This window comes from Tachyglossus aculeatus, chromosome 21 (assembly GCF_015852505.1).
Source record: "Tachyglossus aculeatus isolate mTacAcu1 chromosome 21, mTacAcu1.pri, whole genome shotgun sequence".
Taxonomy (NCBI): Eukaryota; Metazoa; Chordata; class Mammalia; order Monotremata; family Tachyglossidae; genus Tachyglossus; species Tachyglossus aculeatus.
Window position 1 is genome coordinate 10329720 of NC_052086.1, and position 22890 is coordinate 10352609.

At 56.4% G+C, this 22890-nt stretch overlaps 1 protein-coding gene across 3 annotated transcripts; it reads right to left on the minus strand.

Moving 5' to 3' along the window:
- Positions 1-1885: 1885 nt before the first annotated feature.
- Positions 1886-22076, minus strand: UBE2I (ubiquitin conjugating enzyme E2 I). 3 transcript variants are annotated; one of them, XM_038763271.1, is made up of 8 exons: positions 21907-21992; positions 10186-10264; positions 9869-9952; positions 8217-8289; positions 3876-3985; positions 3643-3722; positions 2543-2648; positions 1886-2019 (listed from the first exon to the last, which is right to left on the minus strand). In XM_038763271.1, the coding sequence occupies exons 2-7, from the start codon at positions 10249-10251 to the stop codon at positions 2585-2587; spliced, it is 477 nt and encodes a 158-aa protein (XP_038619199.1). In that variant the 5' UTR covers positions 10252-10264; positions 21907-21992; the 3' UTR covers positions 1886-2019; positions 2543-2584. The 3 variants fall into 3 exon arrangements, with proteins under 3 accessions (XP_038619199.1, XP_038619200.1, XP_038619201.1); XM_038763272.1 differs by lacking the exon at positions 1886-2019 and adding an exon at positions 2980-2999 and having other exon boundaries at positions 2463-2648; XM_038763273.1 differs by lacking the exon at positions 1886-2019 and having other exon boundaries at positions 2463-2648; positions 21907-22076.
- Positions 22077-22890: the final 814 nt, after the last annotated feature.

Below are 22890 nucleotides of genomic sequence, written 5' to 3' on the forward strand. Positions count from 1 at the left end.
CACAACCATTAACGGAAACGTACTCCGTGTCAGTTTGATGGAAATTTTTTAATTAGAGGCGTGATACAGTGGTTATCTATTCCCGCAATTCTTTGCTTTAGGAGCCTCATGCTGACGGGGACAGTCTTTCCCGTCACACTTAACACACGGGACGGTCAAGTAACATAGGTTTGCGTTACAAGAGTCACACCGAGAATCGTGGTACAAAAGAAACGTTACCTTCGAGTCACTACATTTTGCTAGAAACATCAACCGACTTTAGAATGCTTTCAACTATAAAATATATCGTATTTCCATATATATTAACCATGTACATGTTTGACTATCACTAGGTTTAGTCCTGTCGTTACAAAATAAGACATCCCGGGGGATCATCCACGTGAAATCGTCCGTATCATAAATAAGTCGCGAACCACAGAGGGAGGAGGCGGGGAGCGTTACAAAAGAGAGGGCTAGCAAGCAAAGGCACTCACAGCTCCAACGGCAGACCTGAACTGAATCGCCGCCCACCACCGCTGATTAAAGGCCGGGACTCAAAAAGGGCCAGGCCACCTGCACCGCAGATTTCCTCGGGGGTCAGTGGGGAAGGGCGGGGAGGTCGAGAGCAAACCGTGCCCCCAATGTCAGTGGGGGGGGGGGGGGGCCTCCCCTCCTTTCGCACCCAGATCTCCTGCCTCCAATGGGCTGAGACAAACCAAGGCGGCGTCGCCCCTCTGCCCCCCGGAACCGGTGGGGAAAAGCCCCCCGGATGAGCCCTTCGGCTCCTCCCCGTTTGCGCCAGCACCCCCTAATTTCACATAATTCCGTAAAACTAAAATATATATATATATATATATCCGTTCTACTGCGTAGGCGGCGGATAGCTATCCGCGCAGCCGCCCGGTCTCCTACCGCAGCTGCCCACGCAGGAGGCGACAGGAGACCCCTGCTTTTCTGACCGCCCCCTTCCCGACAGGGAGGGAGGTCGTCTTCCACAAGCCGCCCCCTCTCCCTCTTCAAAGACACAATTTTGGGAAAAGAGGAGGAGGCCTGATTTAAGGTTTCCCAAAACCATAGCCTTCGAAGCCAAATAGGAGCCGGGCCTTTGGAAACTCATCTGTTCAAGCCCCCCAGGGCTTCCGGCCCAGAGGCGCCACCCCGCCTCGTGCCCGTAGCCCACCGGATGCCCACCAGATGCCCACCGACCCAGGGAATCGCTCACCCCTGTGTCGTCGCAGGGAGGGTCAAGGCAGGACGGCTCCCCCGGTGCCTGACTCCGTCTTTTCGGAATAATCTTAGGGAAGTCACAGGAGGGCCGGCGGGACCTCTTCGGGATGCCGGCGTCCGGCCGCGTCGCAGCATCCCACGCAGGCTCCGAGCGGTGACGGCCGGTCTCCGGGGCGGCCCCCATCCGGGCTGGGAGCTGCCGGACCCCCGGGTGGTCCAGGGCAAGCCGGCCAGCGTGGGCCAAGGAGGTGGGCCGCCGCGGCGAGGCCTGGACTCCACGGCCGGACGCGGCGGGGCTGGGCGGTCTTCCCCCGCCGCCGCCTGCCCCGGTCTGAGACGACGGGGCCCGGCCGCCGCCGGTTGGGTCCATGGCGAGTCCCGGGCGAAGCTCTCTCCGGAGGAACGGAAGAGGAGGCTGCGGCGAGACGGAGGAGGCTGGCCGCTCTGGGGGGGGCCCCCCGGCCACGCCCCGCTCCCGGGCGGCAGTGGGCCCCCTTGGCATCCGGGGGGTCTCTCCGTGCCGGAGCCGGGACCCCTCCCGCCCGGCCGTGCCCGGCTCGGATGCGGGGGTTTTGGGGGGCGGGGGCGGGGAGGGTCCGTTTTCCGCCCCCGGGCCCAGCCCGACCCGGGAGGCCTCTCTCTCTTGCGCTCACTTTAATGAAGATCATGAAACCGAAACCTTTATATAAACAGTTTATTTACTCTAAACAGCAACACAGACAGAACGCCATATAAACACAAAGGAGGTGATGCAGAAGTAAGACGCTGGCTGAGTTTGGATCTCTGAGGCTCATAAGCGATACAACCTAGTTTCTGAAAGATAGGAAAAAAACAAAATTGAGGGGAGGGCTGGGGGCGGGGGTGGGGGGTGGGGGGGAGGGAGGGCAGAGTATGAATTTTCATTCCCCTACAGCCAGCTAGAGGCTAAATATTATTCTAAACGTTTTTAAAGCATGCCTGCACCAGTGGTGGCGGTGGGGCGGCGGGGGGAGGAAGGGGGGCAAAGGAGAAGAGATACTAGGGAATTTTGTAGAAGTATAAAAGTTCATTTTACAGCAGTTGAAATACTGACATCAATATTAAAATAAAAGCAAGTTTTACATAACAATCAAAAATACAAAAAGACTGAAGGAAGAGACCCTGTATGAAAAGACCAGGGGTGATTCGGCGAGGTTCCGAACCGAGTGACCGAGTGGCGAAAATGGAGAAATGGCACACACATAGAGCTCCCCTCCCTCCCCACCCCCCGCCCCCCCCACCCCGCCCGCCCAAAGTGAAGAGTAATTGTACAGAGCGACATTAGATTCTGCAAAAAATTCTGTAAACAAGTTCTTGCCAAACCGATCCCTTCCTTCTCAGGATGTCACAAGGTTGATGCTTATGAGGGGGCAAACTTCTTGGCTTGTGCTCGGACCCTCTTTTCGTATTCGACTCTGTTTTGGCTGCGGGGCGAGGCGGGGGGAGAAGAAGAGAGGGTGTGTTAGGGGGAAGGAGGGGAGGGCAGCGGGTCTGCACGGTCTCCCTCTACACCCACTTTGGGTTACAGACGGGAGCCGGGGGGAAACAGGTGGAACCCCCAATCCCCACCCACCCTCGGGCGGACGGAGGCCGGGGACCCGGGCTCGTTTTGCGGGGGTCGGCTGGAGACACGCTCCGCTCGGAGCTCGGGCGGGGAGGCCCTGGTGGCCTGCGGTCACCCCCCGACCCCACTCCCTTCCCTCTAGGCCGCGAGCTGCGGGAACTCTTGGGCGGCTCGGCAGTGGCTGCACTGACCTTTGGGGAAGACCCCAGGTCTGAGAAGAGGAGAGGTGCACAGGTCGGCTGTGAGCTCCTGAGAGAGACCGCCCTCCCGCCTCCCCCACGCCATCACGGCCTCGGCGGCTTCCCGCCGGGCGGCCGAGCTTCCAGGGAACCAGGCTGGTTTCTGAGCCGGCTGGCGGGGAAGGGGGTGCCTGGCGCTGGGCAACAAGGTCACTCTCGGGGCCGAGGACCCGCACGGGGCCTTCATCCAAGGCGCTTCCACCAGCAGCCCAAGGGCAACGATGAGGCCAGAGGAAGAGGAGGACGGCTGGGAGGAGGCGGAGCACGGGAAGGGACCCTGGACGGGACAAGGGCCTGGGGCTGGGCCACTTGGCAAGTTCGGGGCCCCCATGGAGATATCCTTTTCCCCTCCCAGATCCTAGAATCCGGGTCCGGACGGCCCACGGCCCCCTCCCAGACCTGGAGGCCGGGTCCGGTCCAGCTGGAGCACGGAACCCGCCTCTTTGCCCGGTGCCTTAAGACGACTCCGGCACCATCCGAGTCCTCTCCCCCTCCCCCAGGGACCCGTCAGCTAACACGCCAGTCCCTGATGCCGGCGTCTCCGCCCCTCCGCCCCACGCGAGGCCACCCGGAGCCAAGCCCCCCGGGGGTTGAGCCGGACAGGCCCCCACTAACCAGTAGATTGTGTACGCCTCTGCTTGCGCTGGGTCTTGGATGTTTGGTTCGTTTAGAAGCTCCTGTATTCCTAACAAGATCTGCGGGCAAGACCAGATGGGACGGGGAAGGGACAGGATGGGTCAGCTCGGGGCCCCCGGGCTGGGGGCAAATTAACCTGTACATCAGCAGGGGAAGGTCCTTGAACCGGAAAGATTCCCTCCCCGGCCCCCCCTGCGCCCGCCACCCCCTACCTGTTTAATTGTGATTGCTGGCCGCCAATCCTTGTCCTCCTCTAAGATGGACAGGCAAACTGTGCCTGAAGGATACACATTTGGATGGAATAGAGGTGGTTCGAATTTACCTAGATGGGCAAGGAGCAGAGTGGGATGAGAGACGGGTCAGAAGGAACAAACAGCTGAGCCAAGAATGAACCCGCATCCCAGTGGAAAGAGCCCAGGCTCGGAAGTCAGGGGACCTGGGTTCCAATCCCGGCTCCGCCACGTGCCGGCTGTGTGACCCGGGGCCGGTCACTTAACCGCTCTGTGCCTCGGTTCCCTCACCTGCAAAATGGGGATTCAGAACGTGTTCTCCCTCCTACTTTAGACTGGGAGCCCCAGGTGGGACCTGGTGATCTCTACACTGTCAGCTTGCTGTGGGCAGGGCAGGTGTCTGCTAACGCGGATTAACCTCCTTCTAGTGCTTAGTACAGTGCTCTGCGCCTACTGCTCGACTGATTTACATGTACATATTTATAATTCTACTTATTTGTATTCATGATGTGTATATATCTTATATGGATGCTACCGTTGCCTGTTCACTTGTTTCGATGCCTGTCTTCCCCCTTCTAGACTGTGAGCCCGTTGTGGGCAGGGATTGTATCTGTTAATAATAATAATAATGATGGCATTTGTTAAGCACTTACTATGTGCAAAGCACTGTTCTAAGCGCTGGGGGTGGGGATACAACGTGATCAGGTTGTCCCACATGGGGCTCACAGTCAATCCCCATTTTACAGATGAGGCAACTGAGGCTCAGAGAAGTGACTTGCCCAAGGTCACACAGCAGACACGTGGCGGAGCCGGGATTCGAGCCCAAAACCTCCGACTCCAAAGCCCGGGCTCTTTCCACCGAGCCACGCTGTTTATATACCTATACTTTAAAAATAAAAATAAAATTATCAATAAATAAATAAATAATATTAATAATTAATAAAATGAATTATTTTCATTAATGTCTGTCTCCCCCTCTAGAGCGTAAGCTTGCTGTGGGCAGGGAAGGTGGAACAGCGTACTCTCTGTAATCGTGCTTAGTACGGTGCTCCGCACACAGTAGGCGCTCAGTAAATACAACTGATGGACGACTGCTGTTGCTGAACTGTACTTCCCAAGCGCTTAGCCCAGTGCTCTGCACACGGTGAGCGCTCAATAAATACGACTGAATGAATGAACTAGGCGGCACGCCACTGGTGCCCCCTGCTGGCAGGATCCCAAACTCAGCAGGGCAGCGGGGGCCCCGACAGGCCTTCTCAGGGATTGGGGTGCGAAGGATTGGGGTGCGGGGCGTTGGCTCGACACTTCTAGGCTCCTGCGGCCTGGGCCAAGGAGGAAAGCGGCAAAGGTAGACGGGTTGGGCCCCGAGCCCGATGCCCCCCGCTTCCGGCCCCCCTCAAGCTAAAGCAAACCGGCTCCGTCCCTTCTGCCCCCACATCGTGTCTGAGGGGGAAGGCGTGTGCGTTGTGGGGGGCTGAGGTCTGCCGTGGGGCCTCGGGCAGGTCAACTGAACCTCTCTGAGGCTCCTCATGGGGAACTGAATCGTACACTCTCCTCTCACGAGGAAGTCAGGGGTCAAAAACGGCATTATCGACTGCGAGAGATTGCCCGGTACAAGCTGTCGTTAGCCCCAAATCTCAGTTTTCTCCCCTATAAAAGCAGAGCTACCTGCTCTGCCTTTCTCTTCTCCCCTCCCTGAACACCATCGTCTAGACTCCCCCGTGGCTCTGTCCCTCTCTTTTTCAACCTGCCCACGTGTCCCCAGAATAAAACAAAACAACACAGCCTACTACACCACCCAGTTATTGCCCTATCTCCTTCCTACCACTCTCTCCAAAAGGCTTCGGGACAACCCACTGCCTCCACTTCACCTCCAACTCCCTCCTTGACCCTACACAACCTGGCTTCCGCACCCCTTCACTGACATGTGTGTGTGTGTCTCTCTCTCTCTCCCCCACGGCCCCCTCAAATCTAAGACTCTACCCTGACCAAATCCTCCCTGCCCCCTTGGCTGACTGTAGCACCTTGGGCCACCCCAGTCTTCCAGAGAACACCCACTAAGCTTAGTTCCTCTAATAATAACAATAATTTAAAAACTGAGTTATTCATTAAGTGCTTACTATGTGCCGGGCACTGTACTAAGCACTGGGGTAGATATAAGGGTAACTGGGTTGGGCACAGTCCCTGTCCCACATGAGGCTCACAGCCTTAATCTTCATTTTACAGAAGAGGGAATTGAGGCCCTCCTATCAATCAGTCGTATTTATTGAGCGCTTACTGTGTGCAAAGCACTGTACTAAGCGCTTGGGAAGTACACGTTGGCAACATATAGAGACGGTCCCTACCCAACAGTGGGCTCACAGTCTAGAAGGGGGAGAGAGAGAACAAAACCAAACATATTAACAAAATAGAATCGATATGTACAAGTAAAATATATAGAGTAATAAATATGTACAAACATATATACATATATACAGGTGTATATGCACCTGTCCTACATCACGGCTGCCTGCATTTTTCTAAAAGATCATTCGGCACAAGCCTCCCTATGCCTCTAAAACCTCCAGTGATTGCCCACTCCTCGGCACATCAACCGGAAACCCCAGATTGAGTCCTTTAAGAAGCAGCATGGCCTAGTGAAAAGAGCCCGGGCCTGGGTTCTAATTTCAGTTTGCTGTGTGACCTTGGGCAAGTCACTTCACTTCTCTGTGCCTTGGTTTCCTCAACCAACAGAGAAACAGCCTGGCTCAGTGGAAAGAGCCCAGGCTTTGGAGTCACAGGTCATGGATCAAATCCCAGCTCCCCACTTGTCAGCTGCGTGACTTTGGGCAAGTCACTTCACTTCTCTGGGCCTCAGTTACCTCATCTGTAAAATGGGGATTAAGACTGTGAGCCCCCCGTGGGGCAACCTGATCACTGTGTAACCTCCCCAGCGCTTAGAACAGTGCTTTGCACATAGTAAGCGCTCAATAAATGCCATTACAAACAACAACACACAAACAAAAAAACCACAAAATGGGGATTCAATACCAGTTTCTCCTTCCTACTTAGACTGTGAGCCCCATGCCAGACAGGGACTGTCTGACCTATCTTGTATCTACTCCAAGGCTTATTATATGGCTTGGCACACAGTAAGTGCTTAATAAATTCCATTATTATTATTATTACTATTAAAGCAATCAGCTCTCTCCCACCTACCGCTCCTGACTCCCCTTCCCCTACATTCCAGTTTGCTACGCTTCTCTCCCCTCAAAGCAACCTGCTCACACGTTCAGGACTCCCGTCCGCCTTACATCCTGCTCTTCCCACCTCCAGCACTCCCCCGAAGTCACATCTTTTCCAGGAGGCCTGGCCTAATGAATCTCTTCTCTCCTCCCTCCTACCCACTTCCCATTCCGTTCCCACTTGAGCATCACTTACTCCGTGGGTCCTAGCTGGCCCCCGACCACTGCGGCCCCTATGTCTCCCCCACTAGCTTGGAGGCTTCTTGGGGGCAGGGAGTGGGTCTGCTAATTCTATTGTGACCTCCCAAGCCCTTATTCAGCGCTCAATAAATGCTTTTGATTGGATTGGGAGCCCCCTGGGGACAGGGACAGTGTCCAATCTAACTCTCCTTTCCCCGTCCCAGAGCTTAGCACAGTGATTGGCATCTAAAGGACAGAATAAACATCGTAACTGGGTGGATTTAGCTGCCGCCTACGTAAGAGAAGGTGTTTTTTTTTGGTTGGCTCTGCTCTCTGGCTTGCAGCAAACCAGTTGCCCATAGGAGTTGCCAAAACCCCCTCCAGGCGCTATATGCAAAAACAGACGGGCTTTTCTTTAAAAAAAAAAAAAGGGGGGGGCGGGAGAGAGAGAAAAGAGGAAAAAACAGGAGAGAGAGAGAGAGAGAATCCCAAATTTCTCTCTCAGGACCAGTATTCCCCAGAGGTCCTTGCCCACTGTTGGGTAGGGACTGTCTCTATATGTTGCCAACTTGTACTTTCCAAGTGCTTAGTACAGTGCTCTGCACACAGTAAGTGCTCAATAAATACGATTGATTGATTGATTGATTGATTGCCCCCCAGGCACCTGGCAGGTGTGGGGTGGGGTTTAGCCAGAATTCATCTGGAAAACCCGGACTGAGAAGTCGACGGCACCTGCCAAGGCCTCGAAGCCCGATGGCAGCAGGCTTCGCCTGGCCCTGAACTTCCCCAGCAGGCCCCGGGCGACCGGCCGCACCCCGAGAAGGGCCAACTGACAGGACGCCAGAAACCCACACTCCTCGAGCCCGGCCCCCGGAGGGGGGTGGTCCCCGCCAGCCACGGCCCAGAGAGTCTCACTTACATTTCGGCGGCGAAGACGGGTAGTCGTCCTTAAAAAGCATCCGCAGCTTAAATAACCCTCCTTCCCATGGTGTCTGTTGGGGAAACCAGACCAGAGTTAGGTGGGGGGGGAAGAATCATCCGCGGCCACACGGGTAGAGCCCCCGTCTGATACCGGGTGTGAGGGTGGAGCTAGTCCTTCCCCTCTGGCCCCCGGAGACAACGGCCATTGAGGCAGACTCTGGCAGGGGAGGAAGGCTGCCTCATTTGCAGTATCGTGCGCTGCTCCTTCTAAGTCAGCAGAAGGGGTTTGGTTCTTTTTTTTCGGAGCCGACAGACGGATCCTGCAAACCCCCCAACGAATACACGTGCTCACGCATGTGTACACACACAGACACACACACACACATACACTCTCTCTCTCTTTCTCTAGTCTGGCTGCGATTCAGGGCCGCGGGAAAAGATTGCCGTATTTCCGTGTCTGCAGGGCCCCGCAGGCCCCACGATTGAGTCTGTCTGGGAGATTGTGTCTCCCACGGGGGCCTTCCTCCGCGCCCACCCCCAGGACCACCTGAGCCAGGTCCAATCGGGTTCCCTGCCCGAGAAGGGCTACTTCCCTATGGCCCGCGGAGCCCAGGTCCAGATGGAGCCGCTTGCCCGCCTCTGGAGCCCCCCAGGTTTGGAAACCTCGGAATGAAATCGTGATCCCTTTCACCCCCGTGGGCTCTGGGCCGTTCAGGCCTGTGAGGGTTGGTTTGGAGAAGCAGCCTTAGAGACGGGTGAGCGGAGGCACGTCGGGAGACGCGGAGGGCCTAGTTAGGCCTGACCCTCGCCGAGGAGAGGAAGCTGGCTCAGAGCCCGGTGGATGCTGGGAGACATTTCGGAAGACTCTCCCGTCCTGTCGTGCCAACCTAAATAGTTTCCTTAGCGCCGGTGGGACCATTTGTTACTTCATTTGCTCTGGTCACCTGCCCCTACGCTCCGACTCTACCTACTCTACATCTGGCCAATTTGGGGAGGACAGAATGGGGGAGACCGGGGTCTCCTTTCTGTTGCTGCAGGGACCCCTGGGAGAAGCAGTGGAGGCCTTCGGGAGGGCCTTCGGGCAAGACCCTGCAAGGGGAGCCCTCTCTCTCTCTTGCCGTGGGGTCATGGGGAAGGGAAGGCCAATCTGGCCTGCCTGATGAACAAAGACACCCAGGGCGGGAGGGACAAAGGGATCCAGGCCAGTCCTTGAGCATGACAAAGGGCCCCACTGGCAACTCTTAACGACTTGGTTGGGGGCGGGGGTGTGTATTCAGTTTCACCATCCCAGGGGAGGGGGTCTGAGGGAGCGATCCAACTGCACCTTGTGGGGTCACGAAGGGAGCTCAGCTGGGGGCCACCACAGGCCTGGGCGTCGAGCAGGGTGAGCTGGCTCCTGACTCCGGCGACCAGGACCCCACCTTTCCCCCGCCCATGGCCACGGGCCCCTTGGGTGCCTCTGGGATCTTCAGCCACCGGCCGAAAACTCGGCAGGCCCTCGACTTGAGCCTGACTGAAGGCCTCCCTCCCAAAAGTCCAAGGGCAAGGGCCTTGGGGGATGGGCTGGGGAGAGAGAGGACCTCCAGCTATTTCTTCATAATAGGTGGGGGGGCGGGGGTGCAGCATGAGGTCTCCGAGGGGGAACCTTACCCCTTTCTTCCCAGGAATGGCACACTCCCAGTTCATGAGATTCATCGTCCCGTCTGGATTTTTGGTCGGCACTGCCACAAATCCCTGAATATAAGAGGAAGAGGAGAGGATGGAGAGAGAGAAAAAGAAAGAGAGAGAAGAAAAAAAAAAGAATACACGTCACCTCTAGCAGTTTCCTTACTGGCCCATCGACCTGCAACGCCATTAGCCCAGGGAGATGGTCAGGTCCCCAGCAGCCCCTTGCATTTCTCGAGTGGGTGGGGGCACAGAAGTTGCCCCCTTGCTCCCCCCCCAACCACCAGCAGCGCCCCACTTACAAACGGGTGGTCTTTCCTCCAAGCTTTCCTCTCCTGGGCCAGTCGGCTGAGCGCGATGCCCGACATATTCAGAGTCGCCCTGCAGAACAACACCGACCCGGGCCAAGTTTAGTGCCCCCCCGCCGCCCCCCACCCTGGCGAACCTTCACCCTGACAAGCCACAACTCTCCCCCACGGGCCCTGCCCACCCACCCTTGGCCCCCCAGCCCTCAACTCCAGCCAGGATCTCCCGGGGACCTGGCCCTGGGGACGGGAGAAGAGAAATGGAAACAAAATTCCAGCCAGCTGCTCATTTATCCTCTCAGCAACCCGAACTGGGCCTGCCCCTTCTCTGGGAAGCCCAGCTTCAATCAATCAATGGTATTTTTTGAGCGCTTTTACTGGGTGCAGGGCACTGTACTGACTGCCTGAGAGAGTCCGACAGTTATTAATAACGATAATAATAATGGTACTTAAGTGTGCACTGTGTGTCAAGCACTAAACGACGATATCCAGGTTGGACCCATCCCCTTGTGGAGCCAGTAGCCAGGATCTCTGCCCTCAAGGAGTTTATAATTTGGCGGGGCGGGGGGCGCAAATGCTAAAATAGATTCCAGAGAGTACGCAGTAGGGAGGGAAAATAGGATGGGGAGATGAAAGATTGGTTGGGGAAGACTTCCTGGAGGAGATGTAATTTTAGTAGGGCTCGCTTCCCACGACAGGACTAATCAATTATACAGAATTTATTACACATTAGGCACCGAGCTGAACAGGGGGTAGATGTAACACGACTACCTCGGATAGAGGCCCCAGACCCCCTAGAATTCAGCCTATGATGGCAGGGGTAATACCCCTCCCATTCTTCAGTTGAGGAAACTGAGGCAGGCACCGTACTTTCCCAAGTGGCTGATACAGCACCTTCAATGCAGTGGTTGCTCAAAAGCCTCCCGGTCTTTCAGGCCCGACCCTGTCCTGCGACTAGCTAACTCTGAACGGTGTTAGTGGGGTGACGATTGGCTAGAGTGGCATCTGGGGATCCCCCTGCCACTCAGATGGTGAAAGCCCCGTGTGCAACAGGGACTGTGCCCAACCTGATGATCTTGTATCAGCCCCAACACTTAACAAACGCCATTATTAAAATAATTATCATTATTACTCCCCACCCCGCCCCAAGGCCCACGCATTAGCCTCCGGACTCCCACACTGGCCCATCGGCGGGAGCCTGGCCATCGGATTCCCCGACGCCCAGTTCCTGCGGCAGGGGGCCGAACCCCAGATCCCAGTCTGCCTCGGCACCCCCCGGCTGGCCTCCTCTCCTCTGTGGGGTCCCGGCCCAGCCAGGGGCTCCTTCCGGAGACGGCGCCTCCCGGCCGGTGGCCTTGAAATCCTCCACAGGGAGGGACGGAGGGAGGAAGGTCTGAACAGAGTTGGCAGGGGCCCTGGGGGGTTCCGACTCCTCCCTCCACTCCTCGATTATGGGAGTTCTAGACAAGCGGCGCAGAGAGAGAGAGAGAGAATGAGGCAGAGACAGAGAGCACGCATGCGCTGTCAGCAAGGGGCTACTGGGACGATGGGGTACAGAGGAGCGAGGGGCAAGCGGGCCGGACAGGATGGGCTACCCTCGGATGCTGGGCATCATGGCTTCGGTCACCCACCTGCCCGCCCGTCCACTGGGTACCACCCCACAAACGTGCCAAACCCCCAGTTTGGACCAGGCCGGGCCCCTGCCACCAGGCCACATCTTAATCCCCACCACCGTGCCCTGGACCCCGGAGGAACCAGGATCTAGTCCCAATCCTGCCACTGGCTTGCTCTGTGACCGTCGGCCAGTCGCTTGGCCTCTCTGAGCCTCAGGCTCCTCATCTGAGAGATGGGGATAAACGTACTTGCTTTCGGCCAAGGGTATTTGTTGCGCGTGGAGCGTTGCGTGCAAGAGCACCGTGCGGGGCCTCGGCTTTCCCTTCCTCAGACTGGGAGCCACCTTATCTCGTGGCTGCCCCACGGCTTGGCACAGTGTGTCCAGCTCCTAGCACGTGCTCAGTATCGGGAACAGGATGAGAGGAGGAGCGGTGAGGGGGAGCTGCCGATCCCCAGCCCCCGACCCTGAGGCAGGGTGGCACCCCCGCCTCAAAACGCCAGATAAAAGGGTCCTCAGACGGCGGAACCACGTGGATAAAGGAGCCATCTGTGGCTCCAGAGGAATGTTCTGGGCAAGCTGGCAGGCTCCAGAGAAGAACCAGGTGCCCTCTGAAAGTTTCGCGCCTCGTCCCCTCCCGCTCCTCACACACCCTCTTCCTTCAACTACCAGAAGCACAAAATCCAACCCGGACTGATGAATGGTCTTGGCCTGGGGACTCAACCCCACGGATCCATCAATGGCATTTATGGAGTGCTTCTTGGGTGCACATCACTGGACTAGGCGCTTGGGAGAGTCCAATACGACCGAGTCGGTAGACCCCTGCCCTGCCCGGGGAGGGCCTCCGGCCTAGGGCGATGTCGTGCAGGCCCCGACCATCAGACCACACTGCCACCCAGCCTGGGACCACCGCAGCGACTTCTCCTGCCACGGTCACCGTGCCTGGTAGGGTACCCAGCCGCCAATCTGATTAGGGTAGTAATGATGATGATTTTTGTTAAATGCTTACTGTGTGCCTAGCACTGTACTAAGCACTGGGGGAGGCACAAGATCATCAGGTCGGACACAGTACCTGACCCACGTGGGGCTCGCCGTGGAAGAGGAAGAACAGGGATTTTGAACCCCATTTTATAGATGAGGAAACAGGCACAGGGAAGTGAAAAATAACAACTGCGATATCTGTGAGGCGCTTTCTCCGTGCCATGCACTGTACTAACTGCTGGGATAGATATGGTGTAGTGGGCACAGCATTGGCCTGGGAGTTGGAAGGCCTTGGGTTCTAATCCCGGCTCCGCCACTTGTCCGCTGAGTGACCTTGGGCAAGTCACTTCACTTCCCTGGGCCTCAGAGACCTCATCTGGAAAATGGGGCTTGAGACTGTGAGCCCCATGTGGGGCTGTGTCCCACTCCATGTGCTTGTGTCCACCCTGGTGCTTAGTACAGTGCCTAAAACATAGTAAGTGCTTAACAAATACCATCGTTATTACGAGGTAAGGTGGTCAGACAGTCCCTGCCCCACCCGAGGCCTCGCAGTCTCAGCAGGAGAGAGAAAGAGGATTTAATCTCCACTCTACAGAAGGGGAAACGGAGACCCAGAGAAGTTAAGCAAGAAGCCCGAAGTCGCATAGCCGGTGAGTGGCGGAGCCGGGGTTGAACTCAGGTCCTCTGATTCCCAGGCCCGAGGTCTTCCCACTAGGCCACCCTGCCTCCCGATTTAACCGTGGACTAGCTGATCTCCAAGACCCTCTGGGCCCACGGCCTCAGCTCACGAGGCCAGTCTCCCAGCAGGGAGTCACGGAGGCGGTCCCGGACGGAAGCATCCAGGACTCCTGCCCACGGAGAACGCGCCAAACCCAGATGGAGTGGGACCACCCCCGCCCCTCCCTGAGCTGAGCGGGAGGGCGGCCTGGGGGGTGCCGCCTTCCGTCTCCCCCCACTGCAGTCCAGACTTCACCCTGCTGCCTGGATCACTTTTCTACAAAAACATTCAATCCATGATTCCCCACTCCTCAAGAACCTCTACTGGCTGCCCACCCACCACATCATAACGATAATAATAATAATAGCAATAATGACGGCATTTGTTAAGCGCTTACTACGTGCCAAGCACTGTTCTAAGCGCTGGGATAGATACAAGGTAATCAAGGCGTCCCACGTGGGGCTCACAATCTCCATCCCCATTTTACAGATGAGGGAACTGAGGCACAGAGAAGTGAAGTGACTCACCCAAAGTCACCCAGCTGACAAGTGGCGGAGCCGGTATAAGAAGCCACGACCTCTGACTCCCAAGCCCGTGCTCTTTCCACTAAGCCACGCTGCTTTAAGTGTCTCACCATCGGCTTTAAAGCAGTCCGTCACCCACCTCACCTCCTCCTCCCTCACCTCTCCTACTCCGACCCAGCCGACACACTTCACTCCCCTAATGCCAGCCTACTCACCGTACGTCCACCTCGCCGCAGACCTCTCACCCACATCCTGCCTCTGGACTGGAATGTCCTCTCTCTTCACCCCCTACAATGACTCTCCTCACCTTCAGAGCCTCACTGAAGGCCCATCTCCTCCAGGAGGCCTTCCCTGTCTAAACTCCCCCTTTCCTCTTCCTCTACTCCCTTCTGTATCGCCCCGACTTGCTACCTTTATTCATCCCCCCTCCCAGTCCCACAGCACTTATGCACATATCTGTCATTTATATATATTGATGTCAGTCTCCCCCGCTAGCTTGTCGTGGGCAGGGAATGTGTCTGTTCTATTGTACTCTCCCACGTGCTTAGTACAGTGCTCTGCACACGGTAAACGCTCAGTAAATACAACTGACTGTCGCTTCAGGGTGCCCACGGCCGGGCCCCTCCCCTCCTCAGGTGGGCAGCTCGGCTGAGGGGCAGTTGAGGCGCTAGCAGCCGGGAGAAGGGGGCCCCGGGGGGAAGCTGATCCGCACCAAGTCCCGGGGGGCCTCTCCCTCTCCCCTCGGCCACCAGCCCCCCAATGTGGCCCGCTGCTTGGCCCGATGACCACTGGCTTTCTCGCCCTGGGTCGGGGGGCAGGGGCATCTAACGGCGCAACCGCCAAGCGCCTGCACTGTCCTCGAGTGCTACGAAGGGGTGAAGAGCCCCCCAAAAATGTGCCTAGTGTGCCACGAAAGCCCAAAGTTGCACAGTCCCCACCTAATCATTTCTAGTCGCCACCCACTATCCCCCGGTGAGAGCGTGCACACACAAGCACACACAAACACACTCACTCGAGGACACATTTTTGAATCTGGCGAAAGGCCACGAGTCTGAGGCGCTTTGGCTCCCGGAAGGCCCAGCCGAAGCTTCCTCCGAAGGCCCCTGAAGGAGATGCCTCAATCAACGACATTTATTGAGCGCTTCCCGCGTGCAGAGCACTGTATTAAGTGCTTGTGAGTGTCCAGTACAACAGAGTTGGGAGCAAACTTACAGCCCAGAGGGGGAAGTGCCTCCTCCTCCCCAATTAGCGCTTGGGTTGGATGGGTTTCTTTCCTCACGCGCCCCGGCAGAGTTGCTTTGCTTCCCCGGCTGGAGTGGGAACCTGGGTTGGGGGGGACGGGGAGGCGGATTCTCAGGGCTCCACTCCACGAGGGCGGGGCACCCCGCATGGCCGGCCGGCCCTTTAATGACTACTTAGTCACAATCCAGTCAGCCCAACCCTTGGTCTGCCATGCAGGATACGGTTGAGCACCGGCCTTTGACTAAAGAAACAACCCGGGCACTTCCAGGCTGGCAAAGAATGAAGTTGGCCACAGGGAAGAGTTAAGGTAGTATTTGTTATTGTTTCCAAAACACACCCACACCCACACAGTGTCTGTTGTATTATTCTTCTGCACTCTCCCAAGTGCTCTGCGCACAGAAAGTGCTCACATGATTGACAGGGAGACACACACACACCACCAATTCCCCAAAGACAGCAGCACAGTACCTCCAGGCTCCGGCGTCTTTCGATTCCAAAATGAAATCGGCACGGGCTGAGATTTTCTGGTCTCAACTAGCGTCACCCACGAGTTTTTTCCCAAGAGCCCGGACGTCGGGGGACCTGGGCTCTCGCCCCGGCTCTGCCACTTACCTGCTGTGTGACCTTGGACAACTCACTTGGCTTCTCTGGGCCTCAGTATCCTAACCTGTACAATGGGGATTCAGTGCCGGCCTCCCTCTGGCTGTGAGCCTTATATGGGATGGGGGTTGGGTCCAAACTGATTAGGTGGTATCTGTCCTGGTGCTTCGCTCAAAGTAAGCACTTAACCAATGCCACTGTAACTCCTATATTATTAATATTTTTACTCTTATTATTATTGTAGTAACTATGGCTTACTTCCAGGCACAGGTCTTCTGGAGAAGCTGGAGGACTAGGAAACAGCATGGCCTAGTGGGTAGAGCAGAGGCCTGAGTGTCAGAGGACCTGGGGTCCACCCCAATTCCACCACTGGCCTGCTGTGTGACCCTGGGCAAGTCGCTTCCCTTTTCTGTGCCTCAGTTTCCACAAATGCAAAAAGGGGATTCGATACCTGTCCTCCCTCCTACTTACACCGTGAGCCCCATGGGGATTAGGGACAGGGTTGGGCCTGATTAACTTTGACCAACCCTTGTGCTTCCAGAAGTGCTTGACCCACAGTAAGTGCTTAAGTATCATTAAAGCAAAAGCAAAAAAGCAGGAGGAAGGTTGTTGCCAGTTGAAGGGGAGGGTCCACCAACACTCTGAAAACTCACTAAGATCCCAGCTCCCCCAGGAGACCCTCCCTCGATTTGGTCCTCTCCTCCTCAGACCGCAAACACCCTATGCTGACCCCCCGCCCTGCTACTGAGCCATGGATTCACACTAAAGCTCCTCTATTTTGGAATTTCCTCGCTTACAAATTCCTATTTCCTTTCTCTTTTACTTCGCCGATCTCCCCTGCTAGACTGTAGCTCCCGGAGCTGGGGGGAGCTTCTGATTCCCTTGTACTCTCCCAAGTCTGGTGTTTTGTACACCACAAAGTGCTCAGTCAATAGTCGGGAGGATTTAACCATGTGCAGAGCGCTGGACTAAGAGCTTGGGCGAGTCTGATACGACAGAGCTGGTGGACACGCTCCCTGCCCTCGTGGAGCTTACAGCCTTTAGAGGGACATAAAACGGATGGACGGATGGTCTCAGTTGGCCAGCAATGCCAAGGACTCTGCACCTGAAGGGACTGTGGGATGCTCCCAGTCGCCGGGGGAAGGAGGGAAGTCAGGTTTCGATTACTTTTCTTTCCCGCTGCGCACGCTGTTACCCGTGCTTGCCCTCGCCCGTGCTAGCTTGCGGGCAGACTGCTTCCTTTTCCCACTTCCAAATGTGATAGGGCACCTCTGAAGCAGGGCCAAGCAGGCAAAAAGAGTGTGCTTTTTTTTCCCCCCAGAAAGGGAAAACACACACACAAAGGAAACAAACTGTTCTCTGCTTTTCTGCTTTAGACAGCCAGCGGAGAACTATTATTTATAGCTATCCCAAGTAGCTGTATTCGCTGAGCCACGGAATCAGCTGGCTTTCAGGGGAAAACACTGATGATCCCTGGCCTCGGAAGGGGGTGGGGGCATACAGATATTCAGAAGAGGACACAGAAGTTAGATGACCAGGTTTGAAACTCGGGACTGGATTTTTGTTTGCAACTCTCTCAGATTTCCCAGGGGATGCTAATCCTTCTCGGAGTAAATTAGCCACTGCCATCACTGCACTGTGGGTGATTCTCTCTTGAAAAATGGTCACGGCTCCCTTCGAGACCGTCTGCTCCTTGTGGACGGGGCACAAGTCTACCAACTCCGTTATACTGTACTATCCCAAGCCTGTAGTAAAGTGCTCTGCAATCGATCAATGGTATTTATTGAGCCCTTACCGTACTAAGCACTTGGAAGAGGACAATAAATACATAGTTGGTAGACATGTTCCCAGCTCACAGCGACTTTAAAGAGCAAGCGCTCAATCAATACCACTGATTGACTGGAAGTTTCATAGTCACCCAGAGGCTTCACCCAGGGTCCAGAAGATAGCCCTGGAGAGGGTTTTGTTTCTAGGGATTCTTGGGGGGCACCGGGGTGGTGTTTTGACACTCACCCACTACGTCTGGGCGATATTATTCGAGTCGAAACAATTGTGGCAAAGACGGGATATGGTGCTGTTTAAAACCAGAGCCTTTTGTGTACTGGAAGTTCCTCATGGGCAATAACAGTAATTATGGTACTCATTAAGCTCCTGGCACTGTTCTAAACACTGGGGTACACATAAATTGGACACAGTCCCTGAGAGTCCCATGTGGGGCTCACACTCTTATCCCCATTTTACGGATGAAGTAACCGAGGCCCAGAGGAGTTAAGTGACTTGTCCAAGGTCACACAGCAGATGTGTGGCAGGGCCAGGATTAGAACCCGGGTCCTCCTGACTCCCAAGCCTGTGCTCTCCCCACTAAGCCACGATGCTGCATAAAAATGGTACTTGTTAAGCGCTTACCATGTGCCAAGCACTGTTCTAAATGCTGGATAGGTACAAGTTAACCCGGTTGAACCCAGTCCCTGTCCCACATGGGCTCACAGTCTTCATCCCTATTTTACGGTTAAGGTAATAGGCACAGAGAAGTTAAAGTGACTTGCCTAAAGTCACCGAGCAGACAAGTGGTAGAGCTGTGTTTTCGACTCACAGGCCCGGGCTCTATCTGTTAAGCCATGTTGTAGGGATCATGCCTTCCAATTCTGTTGTAGCGTACTCTCCCCGATGCTTCATATGGTGCTCTGCACAGAGTAACAGCTCAATAAATACGGATGATTGATTGGCAAGGATGGGATAAGGTGCTAAGACCACAGCTTTTTGTAATAATAATAATACTAATAATAATGGTATTTGTTAAGAGCTTACTAGGTGCCAGGCACTGCACTAAGCGCTCAGGTGGATACCAGCAAATCCAGTTGGACACAGTCCCTTTCCCACACGGGGCTCACTCTCAATCCCCATTTTACAGAAGAGGTAACTGAGGCCCAGAGAAGAGCGGTGACTTGCCCAGGGTCACACGGCAGAGACGCGGCAGGGCAGGGATTAGAACCCACGACCTTCCGACTCCCGGGCCCGTGCTCTAGCCACTACTCCAGGCTGCTTCTTTAGACTGTAAACTCCTCGTGGGCGGGGATCGCACCCATCCACTGTTGTACTATACTTACCCAAGCGCCTAGTACAGTGCTCGGCACACGGTAAGAGCTCGGTAAATACCATCGATCAGCTGCTTCTGACCCCGATGGGACTAGAGGAGGCGGCAGATCAGAATTTGATCCAGAGCACATCTGTAGGCCATCTCACTCATCAGGGGGAGACCTCTATAGCTGATTGCCTCTCACCTCTTCCCCCACCCCACCCCTCTTCATTATTCCTCACTCCTGACTCTCCTACCTGGGGTCAGTGTCTCCTGGCCTTCCTCCAGCCCAGAACTCCCTCATCTCCCCTCCTCCAGGAAGCTCTCCCACCACCCGGATTACTTTTTCTTCTCCCATCTCTCACCTCAGCACCCCTGCCCTGGTGCTCGCTGCTGCTTCCCCTAATTTTAATCACCTTTCTCTAGCTTGCAAGCTCCTTGAGGGCAGGCACATCACCTGGCAACGGAGAAGCAGTAGGGCCTAGTGGAACGAGGCTGGGCCTAGGAGTCGGATGACCTGGGCTCTCACCCCGGCTCCGCCACTTACCTGCTTCCCGTCCTCGGGCGAGTCGCTTCACTTCTCTCTGGTTCAGCTCCCGCAACCGCAAAACGTGGGTCCGCTACCTGGTCTCCCTCCTACTTGGGCTGTGAGCCCCACGTGGGACCTGATGGTCATCTAATCTACCCCAGCGCTCAGCACATAGTAAATGCTCAGCTGCTACTATTATTCTTCCGACCCTAACTGTACCGCCAGGAGACTTTGCTGAAGCCCACTGATGAAACGTCTGTTTTGCTGGCTAGATTGCAAGCTCCTTGGGGGCCGGCTCTAATACTAACGATAACGATGGTACCTGTTAAGTGTTGACTTCGTGCCAGGCACTGTACTAAGCGCCGGGGTCTGTCTCCCCTTTCTAGACTATGAGCCCACTGTTGGGTAGGGACCGTTTCTATACGTTGCCAACTTGTACTTCCCAAGCGCTTAGTACAGTGCTGTGCACCCAGTAAGCGCTCAATAAATACGATTGAATGAATGAATTAATCCAAGCCAATCAAGGTGGCGACAACCCCTGCCCCCTGTGGGGCTCCCAGCCACGACCCCCATTTTCCAGATGAGGGCACCGAGGCCCAGAGAAGTGAAGTGACATGCCCAAGGCCACCCGGCAGAGAAGTGTCTGCTGGGGGAAGCAGCCTGGCCTAGGGGGCAAGAGCCCGGGCTGGGGAGTCACAGGTTGTGAGTTCTAATTCCGGTTCCGTGATTTATCAGCTGTGTGACTTTGAGCAAGTCACTTCTCTGTGCCTCAGTGACCTCATCTGTAAAACGGGGGTGAGGCCTGTGAGCCCCACGTGGGGCAACCTGATTATCCTGTATCTACTCCAGCGCTTAGAACAGTGTTTGGCCGACAGGAAGCACTTAAATACTACATATATATAGGTATATATATATATATACCTATATATATATATATGTACTATACTTATAGTGTATGTGTATACTACTTATTATATAAACATAAATATATTATACATATAAAATCACCGCTCCGTGACTCAGGGCAAGTCACTTCACTTCTCTGTGCCTCAGTGACCTCATCTATAAAATGGGGGTGAGGGCTGTGAGCCCCGCGTGAGACAACGTGATTACCAGGTATCTATCCCAGCGCTTGGCACACAGTAAGCGCTTAACTGCTATGATTACAGTGATAATAGTGGCATTTGTTAAGCGTTTACTATTTGCCAAGCACTGATCTAAGCGCTGGGGCTAGATACAGGATAATCAGGCGGTCCCACGCGGGGCTCACGGTCTTTGTCCCCATTTTGCAGATGAGGGAACTGAGGCCCGGAGCAGTGAAGCGACTGGCCCAGTTATGTGGCGTGAACTTGGGCGAGTCCCTACCATTCTCGGGGCCTCGGCCCCCTCATTTGTAAAAGGTGGGGATTCCGAGTGCGGCCCACCCGCTTGCCCTGCCTCTCCCTCAGCGTCAGGCGCCTGGAGAATCAATCAAACAATCGTGTTTATTGAGCGCTTACTGTGTGCAGAGCACTGTACTAAGCGCTTGGGAATCGCAAGTTGGCAACATATAGAGACGGTCCCTACCCAACAGCGGGCTCACAGTCTAGACGGGGGAGACAAGAGAAGCGGCGTGGCTCGGCGGAAAGAGCCCGGGCTTTGGAGTCGGAGGTCACGGGTTCAAATCCCGGCCCCGCCACTTGTCTGCTGTGTGATTTGGGGCCTCAGTTACCTCATCGGTAAAATGAGGATTCAAACTATGAGGCCCCCGCCGTGGGACAACCCGATCACCTTGCTTAGTACAGTGCCCCGCACATAGTAAGCGCTTAACACAAACCATCATCATTATTATAATAATAATAATAATAGCATTTATTAAGCGCTTACTACGTGCAAAGCACTGTTCTAAGCGCTGGGGGGACACAAGGTGATGGGTTGTCCCACGTGGGGCTCGCAGTCTTCACCCCCATTTTCCAGATGAGGGAACTGAGGCCGGGAGAAGTGAAGTGACCCTGCCCCGAGTCACCCAGCTGGCAAGTGGCGGGGCCGGGATTCGAACCCACGACCTCGGGCTCCCAAGCCCGGGCTCCTTCCCGCCGAGCCACGCTTATTAGGGAAGCAGCGTGGCCCAGCGGCCCGGGCTTGGGAGTGCGAGGCGGTGGGTTCGAATCCCGCCACCAGGCAGCCGGGTGGGCCTCGGTGCCCTCGCCTGGAAAATGGAGGTGAGGGCGGCGGGCCCCACGTGGGGCGGGCCAACGCCGCCGCCGCCGCCGCCGCCGCCGCCGCGGTGGTGGTTGTCGGTGCGGGCCGGCCCGCTCCCACCATGACGGTTGGGAGGCGGGAGGGGCAGGCCCGCCCTCGCCGCGATGGGCGCCTTCCCGGCAGCCTCTGCGCGCCGGCGGCCCAGGCCAAAGTGGGGGGGCGTGTGCGTGTGGTAAAGGGGGGGGGGGGTCTGACCTGGAAGGGGCCGGGGGCTGTCGGTGGGGGGGCGTCCTCCTGGTAGTCGTAGTCGTCGTCGTCGTCGTCGTCTCCCCTTTGTCTGAGGCGAACGGGGTCTGTCGGGGCCTGCCTGGCGCCGGGGCCTCCGCTCCGTCGCGGCGGTCGTCGCGGGCCGCCTCCTCCTCCTCCTCAGCTTCTCCTCAGAGGCCGGGGGGACGCCGAGGGGGAGGGGAGGGGGGAGGGGGGGGGGGGGGAACCCGCTGGCGCGCGCAGCCTGACCCGCCGCCGAAGGACCCCGGCCGCCGGGAAGGGGGGCGGCACTGCGCGCGCGCACGGGGCTGCCCCGACGCGCGCCTGACGCGCCCGCCCGGCGCGGGAGCCGCCGCCGCCGCCACCCCCCTCGCGGCGGGAGGGATGAAGGACGCCCCTTTTCGGGGGGCTCGAATAGGGGGTTACACACACACCGCGGGGCTGCAGGCGGCAGCGGGGGCAGCCGCGCCCTTAAAGGAGCCGCGTCCCCGACCGCCGCGCCCTCTAACGGGCGCTGGGATTGGGCGGCTCCGGGCCTCGGGGCGGGGCCTCCCGCCAGCCCAGCCAATGGCGGGGCCGCTTACAAAGCGCGCGCCCCTCCCGATTGGCGGAGCGGGAGGGGAATTGCCCGACGGTCCCTAGCGGGGCCCGGCCTTCGCCCATCACCACAGGGGTGGGGGAGGGGACAGCCAGCCGGGTGCCCCCCCACCCCCCCCACGAAGTTCATTCATTCATCCATCCATTCATTCATCCGTATTTATTGAGCGCTTTCTGTGTGCAGAGAGCACCGGACTAAAGCGTTTGGAAAGGCCAATTCGGCAACAGATCAATCATCAATCGTATTTATTGAGCGCTTACTGTGTGCACAGCACTGTACTAATCAATCAATCAATCGTATTTATTGAGCGCCTACTGTGTGCACAGCACTGTACTAATCAATCAATCGTATTTATTGAGCGCCTACTGTGTGCA